The 22,080-nt window shown below is 35.2% G+C and overlaps 1 protein-coding gene across 1 annotated transcript in view; it reads right to left on the bottom strand.

The window, feature by feature from the left end:
- LOC150108438 (urocanate hydratase-like) overlaps positions 1–22,080 on the bottom strand; it is a 286,428-nt gene that overhangs the window by 34,828 nt on the left and 229,520 nt on the right. The window contains exons 17-18 of the mRNA XM_090415848.1: positions 17,691–17,789; positions 221–320 (exon numbers count right to left, since the gene is read on the bottom strand). Coding sequence (XP_090271974.1) covers positions 221–320; positions 17,691–17,789 — 199 coding nt within the window. The remainder of the gene's footprint in view (positions 1–220; positions 321–17,690; positions 17,790–22,080) is intronic.

Genomic DNA, 22,080 nt, shown 5'->3' with positions numbered 1-22,080 from the left:
CATTTAATATATGCTCACCTTCCAATATTTAACTCTACTATGCTATTATAATAGGCTGCAGATAAATAACCCTGCTTATTTATATTCACAATCTATAAAAAAAATTTTAAATATATTTAAATTGAAATGTGAAAAATGTAATTAACAGAAAAAATAGGAGAAAAATAGAGAATCCATTATTGACTTATACATCTACAGAACTAGCATTAATATATCTCACCTGCTGTGAATGCTGAACCATCATAAATATTAGATGTTTCTCGAAATGGGCTATCTGTACCACTAACATCATGATGATCTCTGCTTAATACTACTGGTGCCTGTTATAATTGAAAAATTAAATACAATTATGGTATATTTATATTACATGATCTAGAACACATGCAGAATTAATTATTATTATCATTCAGGCCTCCATGTAGTCAAAAGACTCATCGTAGGAGGTCCTTCCTAAGAAACACAAAGTCTATCAAGACTCATCGAGGGGGAGGTTCCCCCTAAGAAACACAAAGTCTATCATACTACTCCTTAAATTCATTGACCGTTCTTGCTCTCACCACTCCATCAGGCAATGCATTCCATGGTTCAATCACCCTCCATGCAAAGAAACCACTCCTCACCCTCTTGCTCACAGTTTCCTTTCGTAACTTCCAGGGATGGCCTCATCATCACTCCTTCCTGCTGTCAAACCAAGCGAAAGAACTCCCCAGTGTAAACCCTGTAATCACCTCTCACAGTTTAAAAGTCTCAATCATATCACCTCTCCTTCTTCTATCCACCAAACTCTGCAGTCCACTTTCCCTCAGCCGATCCTCATAACTATCATTGTACAGTCATGAAACAATCTTTGTTATCTGCCTTTGTACCCTTTCCACAGTTAATTTATCCCCTTCAAATCCTGGGGACTAAATCTGAGAACAATAGTCCAAGTGTGGTCTGATCAGAGTCTTATACAATGGAATGATAACTGTCTTATCTCTGCAGGTCAGCATCCTTCTCATTATTGCAGCAATCCTCTGTGTTACCTTCACCACCTTTGCAATATGTCCCCTAAATTTCAGGTTTCTATCAATCACCAACCCCAGATCTCTTGTCTCCCCTACTTCCTCCGGTATAACTCCTCCCATAGAGTATGCAGCGTTCCATCGATGTTTCCCAAACCTCAAGACCTTACATTTTGTTGCATTAAACCAACACATCCCCATTCATTTGCCCATCTATTTAGCTTCTTCAAATCCTCTTGCAGGACTGTTGCAATTGCACTATTACTAATAATCCTTCCCAGCTTCGCATCATCCGCAAACAACTGAATATCCCCTCGCAAACCACTGACAATGTCATTGATATAAAGGTTAAACAATATAGGTCCCAGTACTGAGCCCTGTGGGTCCCCGCTTGTAATCCTCTGCTTCCTTGAAACTGCTCCACCATACACAACTCTCTGATACCTATCGGACGGCCAATCCTGAATCCAGTTAACCAATCTGACATCTAGACCCATGTGCTGCAACTTAAATATCAACTTATCATGTGGCACCCTGTGAAATGCTTTCGCTAAGTCTCAGAAAACGGAAGTATATACCTTTCCCTCATCTAATGCTCTTGTAACTTTATCATAAAAGGCTAGCATATTGCCAAAACAAGAGCACCCCTTCACAAATCCATTTTGAGTCTCACAGATAGAATTATCCTCATCTGCCCAATGCTGTATACAGTCCTTCACTACTTTCTCCAAGATCTTACTAACTACTGATGACACACAAACTGGCCTATAATTGGACACTTCCAGTCTGCTACGCCCTTATGCAATTGCTCTATCTAACCTTCCTTCCATTCCATGGGCACCTTTCCCGCAGCCAGACTTTCATTGAAAAGCCAGGTCAAAGGCACTGTCAGTTCCCTAGCACATTCTCTCAAAACTCATGGTGAAATACCATCCAGTCCCACAGCTTTACTGACATCCAGAGTACTCAGTATTTGAAACACACCCTCCTCCTGCACCTCTAAACCTGGAACCTGCCCTATCCCTCTAGCATTAAAACTGACTCCTCCAGGATGAACTACTCCAATAAAGTGTTCATTGAACAATTCCACTATGTCCTCTGCATCAGTCACTCTATTCCCATTTTTATCCCACAATATCATTCTTCCACAGTCATTTCTCCTCCTACTGGCCACATAGCTAAAAAATTCCCTAGTATTTTCTTTGGATCTTAGGGTCAATCTTTTCTCATATTCCAGTTTCGCTTTCCTTACCATACTAGTCACTCTTCTGGCCTGTGTCTTATACTCTTCATGCATCTTCTCTTCACCTCTCTCCTTATATCTCTTCCATAGCCTCTTTTTCTTTTGTAATTCCTGTTTAATATTGTTTGTCATCCACTTTACTCCAAATTGTGTTCTCCTGTTCACTCGTGGTATACAACTTACCATTGCTGCTAACAAATATTCTTTCATAATTTTCCATGCACTAATGATATCCCGGCCTTCCAATTCCTCCCTCCATGAAACTTCCCCAAGTTGACGTCTTAGACTATTATAATCACCTGCCTTATAATTCCACACGCGTTCCCGTCTCTTTGATACTCCTGCATGTCTATTCATTTTCAAGTCAAAACCATATGGTCACTCTCTCCTACTCAGGATTCAACTGTCTAACAACTATTCCAGACTTACCAACCTTTTGATTACATGACTTACTTCCAGCACATTAGCACTAACCTTTTATTTGGTGTGCATGGTGGCTTTTTGAAAAAAAAAACAAAAAAAACAGATAACTTCATATATCAATTTTTAAATGTAATTCATTTTTAATTTTCTTTTTTTTTTTTTTTATTGAGAAAAATCCTTGTTATTTTCAACTCAACAGTAACTGTCAAGAACAACTTGCAGCAGATAAGCTAGTTACTCTGAGAGACAAGTATGTATTCCAGCAACTGAATTAATACACCAACAAACTCACTGCATCATTTAAGTACTTCATCAGATTATTTAGCTCATTTTATTTCTTATTCTTGTAAAAAAAATTTTTCAAAACAGGAAAGAATTAATATGCAAAAAATTTCCAAGCTCAAGAACTAGGATTTGAATGTCTTGTTGACAGCAGGACAAAGCATCAGATCTTAACTGTGTGTGTGTGTGTTGAAAAAGCAATTGCAATAGTGACATGCCTTCCATCAATAATGGAAGGTATATCGCTAGGTCAGCAAAATGCTAGAAATAAGAGAAATGGAGCACTCACATTAAATGTAGAATTCTTGCTTAAATGTTAAAGGATCTTCAGTACAACTATAAAAATGGAATAGTTAACAGACAATTAGGTGAGTAAGGTAACAAAAGGACATCCAATTCCTACTTTAAATAAAGATATTAGGAAAAAGTACTATTTCCAACAAAGGAGATAAACATAGGCCATCAGATCTAAGTTTGGACAATGAAGTAACATTTCACAACTTTCCTTATAGACATTCCACAAGGCATCTTTTTTTTTTTTATTATTATATTGATGACAAGAGGCCATCCCTGGAAGTTATGAAAGGAAACTGTGAGCAATAGGGTGCAGAGTGGTTTCTATGCATGGAGGGTGGTTGAGCCATGGAATGCATTGCCTGATGGAGTGGTGAGAGCGAGAATGGTCAATGAGTTTAAGGAATGGTATGATAGACTTTGTTTTTCTTAGGGGGAACCTCCCCTCGATGAGTCTTGATAGACTTTGTGTTTCTTAGGAAGGACCTCCCACAATGAGCCTTTTGACTCCATGGAGGCCTGAATAATAATAATAATAATAAAAATAATAATAATTATTCGTGACACCTCCAAGGAGTCTGAAGACTCATCGCGGGAGGACGCCTACTATACAACTGTTTCCACCACTACACTGAACCTCTACTAATCATCTCCATCAACGGCATCTACTGCCCACCACCACCACCACCACAACTAGTATTTTTTGTCTATAAATTGCGTGTGTTCTGAAGGGCCGATTTGTCTATATGCGGGATGAAAAACCCGAGTTTCCAGGAGATAAAACCCCCTGCTTAATAGAGTTAGCATGTTCAGCAAGGTCTTAAGATTGTTCTAGTTTAAAATACTTGATATAAGATTTATGTTTCTCGTTACAGACAAAGGCAGTTTTTTTAAATTATCCAAAATAAGACAAGCAATAAGAGCAAGGAATCTGGTATACTAGGAAAATTAAATGGAGGAAGGTTGTCTTTTGATGAAGGGAGAAAGGTGAAGATTTTTCTGATAGGACAAAATGCCCTTCTGATCGACTTTTTTTATGTTGCTTCTGCCCAAGAAAGGTTTTTTTTTTCTATTTTTATCAATTTTATATATTATTGCATTTTTTTAAATTTATTTTTACATAGTCCAGAAACTCTGCTCTAGAGACTAAACATGGAACTTTTTCAAACCACTTTAGCCCTCCAATAAGTCAAGTGGTGTCTCATACAGGACAATGAAACCCATCTCCAACCTAAAGATAATCACAAATATCCATGCCCATGGCAGGATTCAAACGTGCAAACAATTGGTTGGAGAGTGGGTATGCTTACTCAGCTAACTAGGCCAGCTTAGATACAAGTGTTGTTACTCTTCGCCAACATTCCTTGTCAGATACTACTGAATTACTCAAACAACCAATTATTCAATTTTCCTTCTGATATTAAATTTTTTGATTTTGTTATTCATTCTAGACATTTTACCATTCAAAATAAATTGTGCCAACCAAATGAAGGCATAATAATGGGAAGCCCTCTTGCTACCACACTTGTTACTACTTTATGGAACACTTTGGACACTCACCTCAAAAATACTAGGAAAATTAAATGGAGGAAGGTTGTCTTTTGATGAAGGGAGAAAGGTGAAGATTTTTCTGATAGGACAAAATGCCCTTCGGATCAACTTTTTTATGTTGCTCCTGCCCAATAAAGGTTATTTTTTTTTTTCTATTTTTATCAATTTTATATATTATTGCATTTTTTAAATTTATTTTTACACAGTCCAGAAACTCTGCTCTAGAGACTAAACATGGAACTTTTTCAAACCACTTTAGCCCTCCAATAAGTCGAGTGGTGTCTCATTCAGGACAATGAAACCCATCTCCTACCTAAAGATAATCACAAATATCCATGCCCATGGCAGGATTCAAACCTGCAAACAATTGGTTGGAGAGTGGGTATGCTTACTCAGCTAACTAGGCCAGCTTAGATATAGGTGTTGTTACTCTTTGCCAACATTCCTTGTCAGATACTACTGAATTACTCCCAATTATTCAATTTTCCTTCTGATATTAAATTTTTTGATTTTGTTATTCATTCTAGACATTTTACCATTCAAAATAAATTGTGCCAACCAAATGAAGGCACAATAATGGGAAGCCCTCTTGCTACCACACTTGTTACTACTTTATGGAACACTTTGGACACTCACCTCAATGGGAAAAAATATTCCCAGACCTATGCATACAACTATATATCAATACAACCATTCCAAATTACAAAGATGTTAACAACATCTTTGTAATTTGGAATGGTTCTTCTCTGATTTAGAAAATTTCATATCCAAAGTAAAATACAGTTCAATTCAGAATACAATTCACTTTAGAAAAATATGAAAACAAACAATTAGCCTTTTTTTGGATCTACTAATTCCTCATCAATCAGACAGTAGCCTACAATTCTCAGTGTTTTGGATGAAAATTCCCACAGACCAGAATATTCATGCAGAGTTGTACCATCACTCTAGTCAAAAAATTGGGACTATTAAGATCTTAATGCATTATGCCCATGCTTTTATGTTCTTTAGATGACTTACCACATAAAGAATTGCAGTACATCAAAATAACCTTCCTGTCAAATGGTTTCATTGAAGCTTCCATTAACAAATCTTTCAAGTCATCTGCCTCTTCGGCTCAAGAAGAAATTACTCATATTACGCTGCCTTATGTTAAAGGAGTATCTGAACATAATGCAAAAATTTTAAAGCTCTTCAACATCTATGTAGCATTTTGTCCTATCAGAAAAATCTCCACCTTTCTCTCTCTCTTCACCAAAAAGATAAGCTTCCTCCACTTAATTTTTCAAGGATCTGTGAGCTTCTTTGCTTTTGTGCTTTTCTTATTTTAAATGATCTAGAACAGTGGTCGCCAAAGTGGTCGATATAACATTGTTAGGGGTCGATTTGGGCTCAGAGGTCGATTGGGGGTCGACTGAAAAATATAAAACATCATTGTACGGGTAATATTTAATTCGGTTAACTTGGATTACCTCCATCCTGAATGACAATGCAATTAAGAGTGAATCATGAGAACAGTGATGACATGAATAGGACCAGTAAGATGGAGCAAGGTCATGAAAATATGAAAATTTGAAAACATGCACATTCCAGATTGGGTTATCACTCCATTTTCTGCAGATATTGAAAATATCGAATGTAACTTACAAGATGAACTTATTAAATTGTCAGTTGATCTTGAAGCTAAGACGCTTTTTAAAGATAGGACTTTAAGTTACTTTTGGACGAATATAAATGTTGTAGAAAAATATCCAAAACTTTCTGAAGTGGTATTCCCCTTTTTTGCTTGCATTTCAAAGCTCGTACACGGTTGAAGCTGGTTTCAGCCATGTTAATTCCATTTTAACAAAACAAAGAAATAAGCTAGATATAGAATTCCATGGCAATTTAAGGCTGAAACTTACTAATTTTGAACCCAACATTGCTAATCTTGTCAAGAGTCACAAAGCACACCCTTCACGTTGACAACGTTAGTAAATTGTATACTAAGTTAATAAAAGTCTTATTTTCATATATATAAGGAAGATTGTATTATTGTTATTTTGTTATCTAAATTAAATTTTATATTTTATATATTATTTATCCCTCCTATCAAATACGTAATGTTAAGAAGGACGTCAAAAACGTATCCCTTTGACATTAAGCCAATATAATATATATACTATATAATATACATACAATAAACACTGTAATAACTATAAAATAAACAATCTAAAAAACTCATATAAGTGTCTTTTTTGCTTGTCCTATTATAATTACGTAATAGTAAAATAGAGGGGGGGGAGTCGATAAAAAGTCAAGAAACTCTTGAAGGGGGTCGACGGTCGAAGAAGTTTGCCATCCCCTGATCTAGAACAGTGGCCAACAGCAGGCCCGCGGGCCGAATGCAGCCTGTTACGTGATTTTGTGGGGCTTGCGGCAGGATAAAAACTATAATTAATTATACGTATTATCAATTTAGCTATTAGTTTCGACCGCAGATTTTCTGATTGATATACTAATTATATTCATTATTTCTGATGACGGAAACAATTTATATTCTCAACATGGAATCAAAATTGCTTTAAAAAGATTACTGAATTTATAAAATCTACCTTCTCTGTGTGACTTGTAGTAGTGGGAGTGGTAGATTTCTATGCGTTCCAGCGTAACGCTCATTGAAAGTCACTTGCTCTGCTCTGGTTACAGTGATCAGTTTCAGAGACTTAGTTTCAAGTATTTTATATTGTTTTCCCAGTAGTAAAATGATTTAACAAATATAGTAATTCAATACATATAACTATTGCCTTGAAAAAATGCAGAGTTTATTTTTATTTAAGTTCTGACTAAAAGTGTGCGGCCCATGATGCTACCACTCATCATATATTGGCCCTCGTATAGCCTGATCTAGAAGATCTACCTTTGTCTGCTGTGAGGAACATAAATATTATGTCAAGTATATTAAGCCTGAATAATGTCATCTTGCTGCATACATGATCTGTACAAAGCACAGAGTCCTATGGAACAAAACTAAAATCCTACATAAGTCCTTATAGAATATCTTTATGTGAAACATTACATCATTGTCCAAACTTATATAGATCTGGTGGTTATGTTTATCTCCTTTATGGAGGATAGTACTTTTCCAACCTGCTGGATCAAGGATGTTAGTGAAGCTGTTAATCTGCAGAGAGGAACAGTGAAAGATATTGGCCTGTTTTGGCAAGCACAAAAGATTTGAAAGTGAAAAATGTGCAATGAGCGAAGATACAAAAGAGTTGTCAATAGAAGCAAAAAAAAAGAAAAGTAAGATAGTAAAGACTGAGTTTGCTGCTTGGTATGAGAGAAGTGAACAGAGAAGAATGGCCATGATTGTGAATGCGTCAGTGAGAATATTGTGAAGGAGGAATGGTGTGCAGTCTATAGAGGTATGCAATGAATTTGATATGTATATGCCTGATGGAATGCATTGGCATGATTCCAGAGTTAGATTTTTGGAGAAAGTGTTGTTCACCAAGAGGCTGGAATTGAAAAATTTACAAGAGCTTGGAGGAGAGATGCAGACAAGTGCGAGTTCAACAACCATTGTGACAAATGAAAGTGTGAGTACAGAATAGCTAGAACCATGTATCATTTAACAAAACCTCAGACAACTACCTGTAGCACATGTAAATACAACAATCATTATGGAAAAGCCACCAGTCACTTTTATATTCCAGATATGTTAAACTACCATTTGAAAATAGAAACCATGCAAAGTGCTGTACTCTGGAAAGAGTACTAAGTTTACACTATGAGAGTGAAATATGCACTCTACATAACCAACAGACTTAATGTAAAGCACCAAATAAGCTTGGGCTCTTCGTTTCAGTAATGGATCATCATATTCCAAAGTATTTGTGTGTGTGTTTCCCATGCTGATGCAATGATGTATATCTGAACTATTGCCAACACAGAAACTAATATGTAATAACCAATCAACATCACCCTCAGATCAGTTTCACACAAACTTTGAGAATGCATGCAATTGTATTATACCTCATCTAAAAGTAATATTATTAAAATGAAAAATATTTCACTCACTGTAAATATTGCATTAAAAATACATCATAGTAAATATATTTAGAATGCTGTTTGCAATGCTTAGATAACACACATAGTCTATGCCTTCCTTAAGCTCATCCACCATTTTCACTTTTTCTACCATCTCAGATAATGCATTCCATGCTACTATCACTTTCCATACAAAAAATTATTTCATACTCTGTTATTACTTCTTTTTGCAACTTCTAGGGAAAACTTCTTGTCCTTTCTCTCTTTCTACCATATGAAAATTCTCTTCAGTGCCAATCCAGTAAATACCTTTCAACAGCTTAAATATCTCACTCATACCTTCATCTTTTATCCACCAAATTCTATAGTAGTTTGCACGCCTTTAGTCTATTCTTATAAATATTGTACAGTCCTGATATAATTTTCATTATCTGCCTTCACACCCCCACCAAGGTTTCATTCCCTTCAAATTCCAATGACAAGATCATTGTGCAGTAATCCAAATGAGGTTTGATCAGAACTTTATATGGAACCACCACCCTTTTATCTCTACTGATCAGCATCATCCTAAATATCATCATCAAATTCCTGCTATATACCTCATGTACAGGATATGATAGTACTACATGAAAAATTTATATCATTACTAACTTCCACTACAGTTTTCCTCCAAATCAATCTGTTACCTGTCAAGGCTCCAACACTGTCAGATCTTATATTTCTATCTTCTAAGGCACTTTTTACCATATCAATCCACCTATATCTTGGTCTAGCTATGGGTCTTTTTCCTACCAACCTGGCAGAGAACACTTGTTTTGATAATCTGTCCTCTCCCATTCTGTTTAAGTGACCATACCACTTGAGATTAGCTCTGCTAACACATTCCTGGATGCTAACAATGTCAAGTTCTTTCCTAATATCCTCGTTTTTAACCACCTTACCGGCCGTTATGGATCAAATACGCATCCGCATATGCTTCGTATCCATCATATATTTCATTGTTATAACAATGGTATTACAATTTTAATAAGCACTTCGCATCCATGATAACGTGAACGTCTATAGACGTCTTGGCCGGTAGCGTGGTTAATATGATATTGCCATTGATGCCATCTGTTCACACCCCTAATCTTTCTCAGGACTCTCATATCTGCCGTCTCTAGTCTTTGGTCAAGTGTTTTACTTCTAACCCAGCTCTCAGATCCATAAGTTAAAATTGGTTTGAACACTGTCTTGTATACAGCTAATTTAGTGTTTTGGCTAATTTCTCTCTCTTTCTTATTCCATATAAATTTATTCAGTTGACTTCCTACCATACCAGCTTTGTTGATTCTGTTGTCTATTTCCATATTTAATTTGCCATCTTCACTAAAAATCATGCCTAAGTAGCTGAAATGTTTAACTTGTTCTATAGGTTCACCATTCAGAATGCAGTTGATATTTTCAATTCTTCTGCCTTTTTAATTCTGACCTTCATACCATATCTATTACAATATCAGGTTCAATACTACTTTCCTTCATAATGTGATCTACATAGATAATGAATAACAGAGGGCATAATGTACATCCTTGTCTGACACCAGATTTAATGTTAAACCATCTTCCTGTACTTCCTTCAATTCTAACTACTGATTTACAACTCAAATAAAGGCTAAGTATTGCTTGATATAATGCCCCACTGACACCATACAACTGTAGCATTTTGAATAGCTGCTCTCTCTCGACACCTTGTCATATGCCTTTTCCAGATCTACAAAATTTAAATACAGATCCTTGTTATATTCCTATGATTTCTCAACTATTTGTCGTAAAGTGAAAATCTGATCCTGACAGCCTCTATTTGGCCTGAATCCAGCTTGTTCTTCACCAAGCTTCTCTTCCACAATCCATCTCAATCGTTTTTCAAGTATACTAGCATAAATCTTACCTGGAACACTCAGTTGGGAAATACCTCTGTAATTCTCACATTCAGTTTTATTTCCCTTTTTATATATGGGATTATATATCCTAAATATTAGATATCCTAAATATCTAAAACTTTTATCTAAATATTGAACATTCTCTTCACAGCCCTGCCAATATATCTTTTGAACTACAAATTTCTATCTGAAGTCACCCCAAAATCCCTTACTTCCTCCACTTCTTTCAGTATAACTCCACTATGTGAGCAGGAAGTATTCCATCTGTGGATCCAAATATTTCAAAACCTTACATTTATCTGCATTAAACAGATATCTCAAATCATTTGCCCACCTTTCCAGCTCATTCAAATCCTCCAGAAGAGCTAAAATATTATAATTATTACTAATAATCCTCCCAAGTTTTACATCATCTGCAAACCACAGAATCCAGTGACAATATCATTGACAAAGATTGAACAGAAATAGTCCGAGTACTGAACTTGGTGGAGCTCTACTTGTAACTTTCCTATTCCACGACGTGCTCCACCATATACAACTCTCTGATATCTATCTGAAAGCCAGTTATCAATCCAATCCCCTAATCTGATATCCAAACCCATATGTTTCAATTTAAATACCAACTTTTTGTGTGGCACCCTGTCAAGTGTAAAATCAAAAAAATCTACAGTGCTTGCCTTACCCTCATCCACTGCTCTTGTTACACTATTATAAAAGGCAATTACATAACTAAAACAATAGCATTCCTTAAAAAATCCATGCTAGACTGCATAAATGATATTGTCTTCATCTGCCCAATTCTGTATATGAGTTCTTATACAGTTCTCATGAGTTCTTACAGAAGAAATATAAACTGGAGTGCAGTTACAAACCAGAATCACTTGTGATTCTGGTTTGTATGAACTCTACTGATGGGCAGCCTGAAATATATACCTCACTAAATGATCATTTAACAACTCAACTATTTTGTGTGCATATGATACTTTTCTACACCTACATTCACTGAGGTTATTCTTTTACAGATTGGTACATAGTGATAATATTCTTTTGGATTTGCTTTGTCCTGTTTGGCTATCTTCTTTTCATAATCTAATTTTGCCTTCATCACTCTATCTAGCATGTTCATTCCAGAGTCTCATCACCATATCTCACAATATCAGATATAGATATAAATCGTAATGATACAAGGAGGACTATCATTATGGGTGATTTCAACTATGAGAAATATAGACTGCTCAGCAGAAAAAGCATGCAAGATAAGGAAAAATTAATTTATAGTTATTCAGGGAAAACTACCTTAAGCAGTACTTGATGGAAGGGACTCAGTACAAGAACACTGGATCTAGTAACAGCATCTGAGAATCTGTCTATAAATGAGTTGACTATTATGCCTCCAACTGACAAGAGTGATTATGTAGTTTTGGCTTGGGAGGTGAAAATTATATATAATTTTTATATGTAAGAACTTTGAAAGAAAAGGGATATATGGAAATGCAAGGTAGGTGATTATAATAATCTGAAAATGCAGCTTGAGGCAGTGATTTAGCATGAGAAACTACATGACAATTAATCAAGGGAAGCTATATCTGACTGAATCTCCAGATTCAGAAGAATTAATTGTGGATATTAAAAATGGATGATAACGCTTTACATGCAAATAGCTGGGGGTGTAAAAAAAAAAAAAAAAAGAAAGAAAGAAAGAAAAAAAATTGAGGAAGAGAGAGAGAGAGAGAGAGAGAGGAAAATGTGGATCTGATATTGTGAGAAGGGTGGTGATGAGACTCTGGAATGAACATGCTAGGAGAGTGATGACTATGGCGACGAAGGCAAAATTAAATTTTACCTTTGTCGCCATAGTCGCTAAAATAAATTATCATTTAGTGAGGTATATATATTTCAGGCTGACCCATTAGTCCTCTAGATGCCAGGGGAGAACTAGATGAAAAAATAGAAATGGACAAGTTAGAAGCATTACAGAAGTTACAAGATCTTGACTCAAATACAGCAGTCATCTAAGTCAAGTCTAGGTGTAAGATTGGTACAGCTGCTCATGGAATGTGCACAAGCTGAACAACCAATCCCCTGAATCGGTTGTTCAACTTGAGTCTCAGCACATACAAGATTCCTTTTGAGTGAGTAAAATTTGTAAATAAACTGTGCCCCTTATGTTACATTGTCCATCTACTGCATCAATTATGTTATTTCCCACCTTGCTCAATATATCCAAATATAGTCATAGTCAGTTGTGGAGAGTAATTTAACAATATTTATATATAATTTTATTTTAGTTAGTTAGAATATTTCAGATTCACATCTGTGATGGTACATTGATTTCAAAATCAGCATGGTGTATTTATTGAGAATGAAGCTCAAATATATAAAAAATTAAAATATTTACTGTAAACAAATACACACACGATACAGTCAATTCTGTATATAAAGTAATCGCTATCTTTTTAAGGAAATCTGACATTCATAATCTCTATAGAGTTACAATTGATAAATTATAATGCTTTACATACACTGGTCAGAAAGAAATTAGCAGATACTACCATCGGCAAGGTGCATCATGCCTTGTAATGAGTCACATGTATAGTTGGTATAAATTATAGGAATATGATGCTCCCAAGTCAGTGCAACCGTATCTGGGTCAAAAAAAGGCTACGAGAAGGAAACTGGCTGAAATTGAAAGAGGCATTGTGATAGGATTCCATGTGTTACAGACCTATCTGTTCGGCAAATTGTTGACAAATCGCCATCCTAGGTCAATCAGTGATACCATACTGAGATCTAAGCACAGGGAATCAACTGCAAGTGCTACCTGCAGTGGATGACCCATCGCACTCACTGAACATGACTGTAGGGTGCTATGAAGGAGAATATGCAAAAACAACCATTCGTCAGGCCAACATGTTGAATGTCGAGTTCCAAATATTGACTGAAACACAAATGTGCATGGAAACATTCAGAACTGATTAAAATTAAAAGAAACACATGTATTAACCACAGTGAAAATTATTTAATTGTAAATATTTCATCCTAAGTATCTTAGGACATCATCAGTACAGTAGTTCAAACAATAATAGGAATAACATACAGTTAGGGTGCATGATTACAATAGAATTGCATTAAACGTGCATAATGTGTTACAGAAGTAAAAAAAAAAAATAAATAAATAATAATGATAATAATAATAATAATAATTATTATTTTACACAATTTTGTATGACAATTTCCCATACTTTTGGAATAGTAAATAATTACAATTAAATAATTTTTACTGTGGTTAATATATGTGTTTCTTTTAATTATGATAAATTACTATTCCTAAAGTATGGGAAATTGTCACATTATTTTACAAAATTGTGTAAAATAATGATTATTAGTTTTTTTTTTTTTTACTTCTGTAACATGTTACGCACGTTTAATGAGATTCTATTGTAATCATGCACCCTAACTGTATGTTATTCCTATTATTGTTTAAACTACTGAACTTAGGATGAAATATTTACAATTAAATAATTTTCACCGTGGTTAATACGTGTGTTTCTTTTAATTATGATCTCACCACAGGTTTCGTTATTTAAAAAAAAAAAAAAAAAAAATCAGAACCGAGTCTCACAACATGGGTTTCCATGGTAGGACCACAACATGCAAACCCTACATTACCCAAACCAATATGTGGTGTCATCTTCAGTGGTGCAAAGAACATGCACAGTGGGATGTGGAAGCTTGGAAAGCTGTGTTATGGAGCAACAAATCACACTGAGTAGATGGACAGATATCTGGAATTGTCTCTTACCACAGTGCATAACCCCAACTATGAAATTCAGTAATAATAATAAATTTAGTTTAATCCTTTATCTAAGTGTGAGCAAACAAAGTTTGTGCCTGAAAGTATCTTCAGGACTGGTATGGTCCTGTTTATCCTGGTTTAGCCTCAGACCTCTGTTTGTTGTGCCACAAACACTGAACTCCAAGAGGTATCTGAACATTTTGGACAATGTAATGCTTCCTACTTTGTGGCATTTCTATGGAAACTGACCATTGTCTCTTTCAGCGAGACAATGCACTGTGTCATAAGGTTGCTTCTGTAACTGTGTGGTTTGTGGACACAAATGTCACCACACTTGACTGGCCTCCATAGAGTCCTGATCTCAACCCTACTGAACATTTCTGGAATCAACATTGGGTGAGGTCAAGGGATGTCTGCCCCACAACAGTCCAGGACCTCATTATGTGCCTACAGGAAGAATGGTTCAAATTCCCATTAATCACTCTCATCAGCTTGTGGAAAGTATGTCCCGTAGGATTGCTGCAGTCACCACAGAAAAAGGAGGTCCTACTTCTTATAGGTGGGTGCCGTGGCTGTTTGTTCCTCACTCTGTGGTGCCCATTGACTTCTTTCCAAGCAGTGTATCGAACTCTTATATTCTTATTACATATTAAAACATATCTGTATGGTCATTCTAGAATAAGATAATATGAGCCCAAAGAAAACATCATCTCTCACTCTGTTAGTTTCACTCAATTTCATTTCTGAGGGATAACATGAAATACTGCACATACTGCAAATTAAACATTCAGCTAAAAGTTCTGTAGTTTCTCTTGAGTATACAGGAACTTCCTGTCCTCTTTATGTTCTATTTCTTTTTTATTTAGTTTCTACTCACACAGTCATTCAGCCTTCTTACCTCTGAAATTCCTACTATCACAATAAAAGAAGCTGAAGATCTCACTTGAGTAATATCCATGCATGTATTTTCTTCTAGTAAAAAAAAAGTTTCCTTAAACACATCTTTTCTTCATTTTGCTGCAGTAGGTATGAAGAATAATTGCTCAGGTAATAAGAATACATAATTAATTGAGCAGTTCCAAACGTGTTTCCAAAAAAAAAACTTTACTGCAGATTCCATCTTGCTCCTTAAAATACTTGCTTTTCATTAAAAACATAACATTCTCACAAATCTTGAAAGCTTGAAACATGGTATTGTCTTTCAATTATTAACTTCACAGGTCCTCCTTGGAGTGTAATTAAAGATTCATATAATTTTTCTTTTTGAGAGAAGAACAAAACTCAGTAGTTTCTTCCTCCTTTCTAGCTCCCCTTCCATGCATTCTCATTTCCCAGCAATAGCTGTTCCAAAAAACTCAATACTAGCATGCATGTCCATTACCAAAATTCAAAGCAAAATTCTAGTGACATCACTGCTATTACTAATGCATGCTGTAATAGTCCATGGCATAAAAGGACTACTATAAACAAACATACAATAATATACATGCAACATTATTTCTATATAAATCCCTAAAGATTACAACATACAGTAGGAAAAGTAACTATTAAAATACATTTAAGTTTCTTTTGAATCACTACTGCATAACCACATGGCAGTTGTGGTAAATAATAAGCGTGCAATCACATTAATAAATATGAGCAAATATAAACATATTTTTAAGGTTATCTTATCATATAAAAAAACTTAAATATTAATCAAATTTTCACTCAGTATATATAATACTATAAAAAAAAAAACATAATAAGTGAAACAAGGCTTATGTCTCAATTTAAAGAAAAATATTACTTCATCTTTCCTTACCTGTTATAATACTCAAATCTTCTGGAAAGATTATATATGCTGAAGCACATCTAACTGTATTCATGCACATCTGGGCATGAATACAAGGAATCCATAGTCTACTCAGCCTCAGAAAATGTGTGTCTTTTCTGTTTAAGATGCTACTTCTCAACTGTACAAATATTAATATTATACAAATCCTGAATCTACCCAACTTTACAATACTGTTCTTATATTTGTTGCATCAACAATGGTGCATCATATATATATACAACAATGCTGTATATATGGTGCATCAACTTTTCTAAAAATGCTTGATGCTACTTAGAAGATGGTATTTTGGTTAACAGACAATCCCCCCCCCCTCTTTCACAAATTCATTTTAACTGCTTTCTCTGAGAGATTCTATTTCTGCATTATGTTTTTTCTGTATGTGTGTTATCTTGGATAATGTTCTGCTGAACTGTTTACAGAAACAGTCTCACTTGTGCTACTGCCCCCCCCCCCCAAGACTACAACTTGCAGCTGTAGAAATATATCAGCAGAGTTTCTTCTCTCTGCTTAATTGTCCACATATGGCACAGAATTTGATTTGTATGTGAGGTTGATGTGTGTGTGGGTGTGTGTAAATATAGGATTAGATTGAAGAAAAGAACAATATTACAGAGAAATGGTTACAAATCTGAGAGTCTATTTATGGAATCAGCATTTTCCTAATAAAGTATTTTCCTAATCACAATAAATGCAGTCGCATTAATTTACCCAAAATATGTTATTCTAAGAGAAACTTCGGCCCAGCAGTCACAGAGCAAACACGCTAGGATTTTTAGGTCTCCCTTTTTTTGCCTCTACAATTTTGAACTGTTTCTGCTGATTAACAAGTCAGAAACACAAGCATTATTGAATCGTGATGCCTGATGTTTTCTGATAAGCTTGTGGATGGTTTGAATCCAGAAAAATATAAGACTGAAATCAAATACAAACTTAATAAAATCATAGTTTAGTTTGTCATAATATAATGTGAAATCATAACACACACACACACACTAGATGTGTGTGTGTGTGTGTGTGTGTGTGTGTGTGTGTGTGTGTGTGTGTGTGTGTGTGTGTGTGTGTGTGTGTGTGTGTGTGTGTAATAGCCTTATTTATACAATATCAAAAATCAAAATCATCACTGTGCTCAGTTTCTTATCAGTATATCTATACATAAACAATACAGACATAATGCAGGCAGTAAGTAAAAACAATGCAGACATTAATGTGGACAGTGGATGGTGTGATATAAGGGGCACCTTCCCAGGATGAGTCCTTGGAGGGATTACATAATAATAATAAGTAATTACAAACCAAACAAAATACCAACCTTTAGAACACCAGTTTTAACAGCTTCATTAAATGCCAAAGCTATACGAATTCTTCCTTTCTGATTAGCATATAAAATGCGAGCTTGTGAACCTACAACCTGTTCAAACAAATTTTACTATATACATGATACAATCATACTTTAAAACTATCTATAAAAAAAGCCATCATAATATTAAATTTGTTTAAAATTATTTTCAATTGCAATCTCAAATTCAATGTTAAGTTTCAAAATAATATGCATTTTAGTCATTACTAAGTGAGAGAAATATAAAGCAGAAAGTTGACATATATGGGAGACTTATGAAAAAAAAAAGTGAAAAGGATGGTCACAAGGATTAGAAATTAATGAACCGAAGTTATATTAAGAAAAAAGAATACCAATAAAATATATATATATATATATATTTTTTTTTTTTGTTAATCAAACAAACTTTCAGTCATATACAATCCTAAAATTAGAAACATATGATCAAACTGTGATTGTTACTATATGAAAAAGACTAGATGCCACATTTTTGAGATTCACTATAAGCAGATTTGCTTGATTGATAACAACCAGGTTTTAACTCATATGCAATTGAGTAATTATACCAGATGTATTTCCTCTACATATTTTGTTGTCTATAAGAGTAGCGGCATCATCGGGAGGTTACTTAACATCAATAAAAAATGGCAAAAAATTCAAGATTAATTAACGTGTAAAATTAGAGACCTGTATTATACCAGCAATCACATACAGAGTTTACACAACAATGAAGAGACTGCACATAAATGCCTAATGATACTCATGATTAAACTATCATTCCAGTCTTTTCAACTATAGATATTAACTGCTGTTGGAAAATGTTTAATTTTTTGCCATTTTTTATTTATGTTCAGAAACCTCCCAATGATGCTGTTAGTCATATAGACAGTGAAACATGTAGAGGAAATACATCTAGTATAAATAATTGCATATGAGTTAAAAATCTGGTTATTATCAATCAAATTAAATGCCACATTATTATGCATGTTCAGAAAATATGTTAATAATATTGTAGTAGCTTTAAATTGCAACAGGAATGATGCCAAAAAAGAATGGAGTAGTTAATATTAATGCCAATGCACAAGGGCAGGGTCAAAAGAGAAGCTTCAAATCATAGATCGGTTTATATGGATGGAGTAGTAGTAGGAATTAAGGTTGTTGGAGAAATAGGTAAAGAATAGAATACAAAAGTCTAGTTTTACAGACTATACTTCTGCAGAGTGAGTCTATAGCACATAAGATACTCCTACTTAAAATTCTGCCCAGAAAAGTTCTTTTATTTTAGCAAAGAGGTCAAAGTAATAGAGTGGATGCTCCAATATTTCAGAGTTCCGTAAATTCAGAAGTAGCTCCATGGGTTTCATCATATGATTTTGTGTTCCATCATGCAATATGCAGTGTCCAACAAATATCTGTAATGTAGTTTGGACTGCAGATGTCACCAAAGGAATGGATAATAATGCTAGGCATTGAACACTAAATCCTGTAGAAAAGTGAGCCAAAGAAACTCTCTGAGTCAGAGGCAACAATTTCCATGTGTGATATGTGTATAAGACAGCTTTTATGGTGCCATTAATTGCTTTGATGTTTTAGTTCTGCTTACTAGGATCCAGCCCATATTTTGTTTAATGCAAGATTGCATTAGCAAAAAAACTTGATCCACTGGACAGGTATTAGTTCTCCATAATACTTGTACAAATATATCATTTGAACCTGTAATGGTCCCACTTTTATATTTCTTGGACAAGTATAGGATGCTATATTAGGGCAATAATGATCAAGGAAAGGAAGCAATAGGAATTGCATTCAACACCAAACATGATAAATTTCTTGACTGGAAGGCAATTTCAAGTAGAGTTATGTGGGCAAACTTCAAAAATGGGGAAATGACAAAGAAATTTATTTGTGAAGAAGTCAGCAAGAAGAGAAAAATAAGAATGTTATGGTGGACACTAAAAGCAGTCCTGAAAAGAAGAGAGCATATTGAAAGTTCCTACAAATAAGTCAGCAGATGCCTTAAAAGAATAAAGAGAAAATGTAAGAGAAGTAAGTTATATGTTAAAGTAGCTAAACAAAAGTCATGGGAAGACTTTGGTAAGAATAAAGAAAATAAATATCAGAAATGTGGCAAAATGTTCTGGAGACTATTGAAAAAAAGCTTACAAATGGAGGAAAGAGTACCGTAAAAGGAATCAAAGGTGATATGAGAACTGAAGATAAGGTTATTCTAGATATCTGGAGTAATTACTTTGCAAGATTGTTAAATGAAACAACAAGCAATGACAGAGCCATAATAAGAAATTTTATAGAGGAATGAAAACAAAAGTACATATCAATACTTGATATAGAAAAAGCCACCAAAAATTTGCAATGTGAAAAGGCAGCTGGAGTAAATGATATTCGGTAAGAAATACCTGGTTGGTAATTGGATAGCATACCTGCTATCCAACTAACAGGTTATGGGTTCATATCGCACCTTGAGCATGAATGTTTGTAAAAGCCTTCTCTAGATGTGCACAAATGCTTTGAGTTTATAGGACTTATCTTGATTGTAGGGTTGCTTAAGGGTCAAAGCTGTATAACTGAGAGGAGACCTCCACATAGCCTTTAAAGGAATGCGGAGAACGGACCAGGGCTTCTGACCTAATGTCCAATCCTCACCTTCTCGTGGTGCACCCTGTTGGGTATCTACTTTGATACTGAACGAACGAGGATGGGCTGGCAATTTGGGATTTAAGTAGAGAAAATTATGGTACAACATGACAAAATTTCATGCCGGCTGGGGCGTCGCCCGGTTAAACAAGGTCCCCGCTGTTTTTGCCAGGGAACCAGGGCGAACAGCGAAAAGTCAGCTACTGGAACAAATCTGAAAACAAACCCCAACTCAACATCACCAGAGTTAAATATCGGTACTATCATCATAAGAAGCCTGAATGGCAAAGAAATGGAGCTAGCTGAGGAATTAGATAAGCACCAGATTGACATAATAGGGGTGACTGAAACAAAAAAGACAAAAACTGGTGAGATCTTTCTGAGCAATAAATACAAAATGTTATATTCAGGCAATGACAATCAAGAAAAAGAAGGAGTAGCCATAGTATTCAGCACAAAATACGAGGCTAATCTTCTTGAATGGCAGTCAGTCTCAAGTAGAGTAATGTGGGCAAATATGAGAATGGGGAACTGGACAATTCACATGGAGAGAAGAGGCTAGGAATAAGAAAAGTCTCATTGACTATGTTATTGTTGATAGCGATGTTTTTTCCCTGGTGCAGGACACCAGAGTGTACAGAGGATTTGAAATTGGAAGTGATCACTATTTAGTTTTGAGCAGGATAAAATTGAATTTCATATTGAAAAGAATAACATGTAAGAAAGTTTTAAAGCGAATAAAAGTTGGGCAGCTCTCAGATGTGAACTGTGGACTAAAATACAGAAAGATTATTGAAAAGAAAATGAAAGAGTTTGAGAACAGGAATCAAACCTTTGAGATTCAGTGGCAAACTCTGAAGAAAACATTGATTGATTCTGCCAGAGAGGCATGTGGTGAGGTTGTGTGCAAGGATAAAAAAATCAGAACTCCCTGGTGGACACAGGAAGTTAAAGAGGCAGTAAAGGAAAAGAAGAAAGCATATCAAACGTTCCTGGCAAATAAGTCAGCTTTTACTCTTACAGAATACAGAGACAAATGTAAGAAAGCTAAACAGTGTGTAAAACTAGCTAAACAAAAGTCATGGGAGGACTTGGCAAGAATATAGAAAATAAATATCAAGAAGGTGGCAAAATATTCTGGAGGTTGTTGAAGAAGCTTAGGAATGGAGGAAAGAGTGCTGTAAAAGGAGTTAGAGATGATAAAGGTGACATGAAAACAGGAGAAAAAGATATCCTTGAAGTATGGAGTAATTACTTTGAAAAACTGCTAAATGAAACAAGCAGTGATGACAGCACAGTGATAAAAAACACTGACCAGGCATGCAGTCAGGAATACATATCCATACTTGAAGTAGAAAAAGCCATCAAAGGCTTGAAATGTGGAGAGGCAGCAGGAGTAGATGATATTCGACCAGAAATGCTGACGTACGGTGGTATAAAAGTCTTACAGTGGCTGCACTGCATAGTTCAGAAAGCCTGGACTGAGGGACGAATTCCTGATGATTGGAGTAGAGCTCTTATACTACCCATATATAAAAAGGGAAATAAAACTGAATGTGAGAATTACAGAGGTATTTCCCAACTGAGTGTTCCTGGCAAGATCAATGCAAGTATACTTGAGAAACGGTTGAGAAGAATTGTGGAAGAAAAGCTTGGTGAAGAACAAGCTGGATTCAGGCCAAATAGAGGCTGTCAAGATCAGCTCTTCACT

The sequence above is a fragment of the Typopeltis vanoorti genome, chromosome 3 (assembly GCF_054136105.1).
Source record: "Typopeltis vanoorti isolate ZY-2024b chromosome 3, IOZ_Tvanoo_1.0, whole genome shotgun sequence".
Taxonomy (NCBI): domain Eukaryota; kingdom Metazoa; phylum Arthropoda; class Arachnida; order Uropygi; family Thelyphonidae; genus Typopeltis; species Typopeltis vanoorti.
Note: the sequence above shows the minus strand (reverse complement) of the source record. Positions and strands in the feature narration are given on the sequence as shown.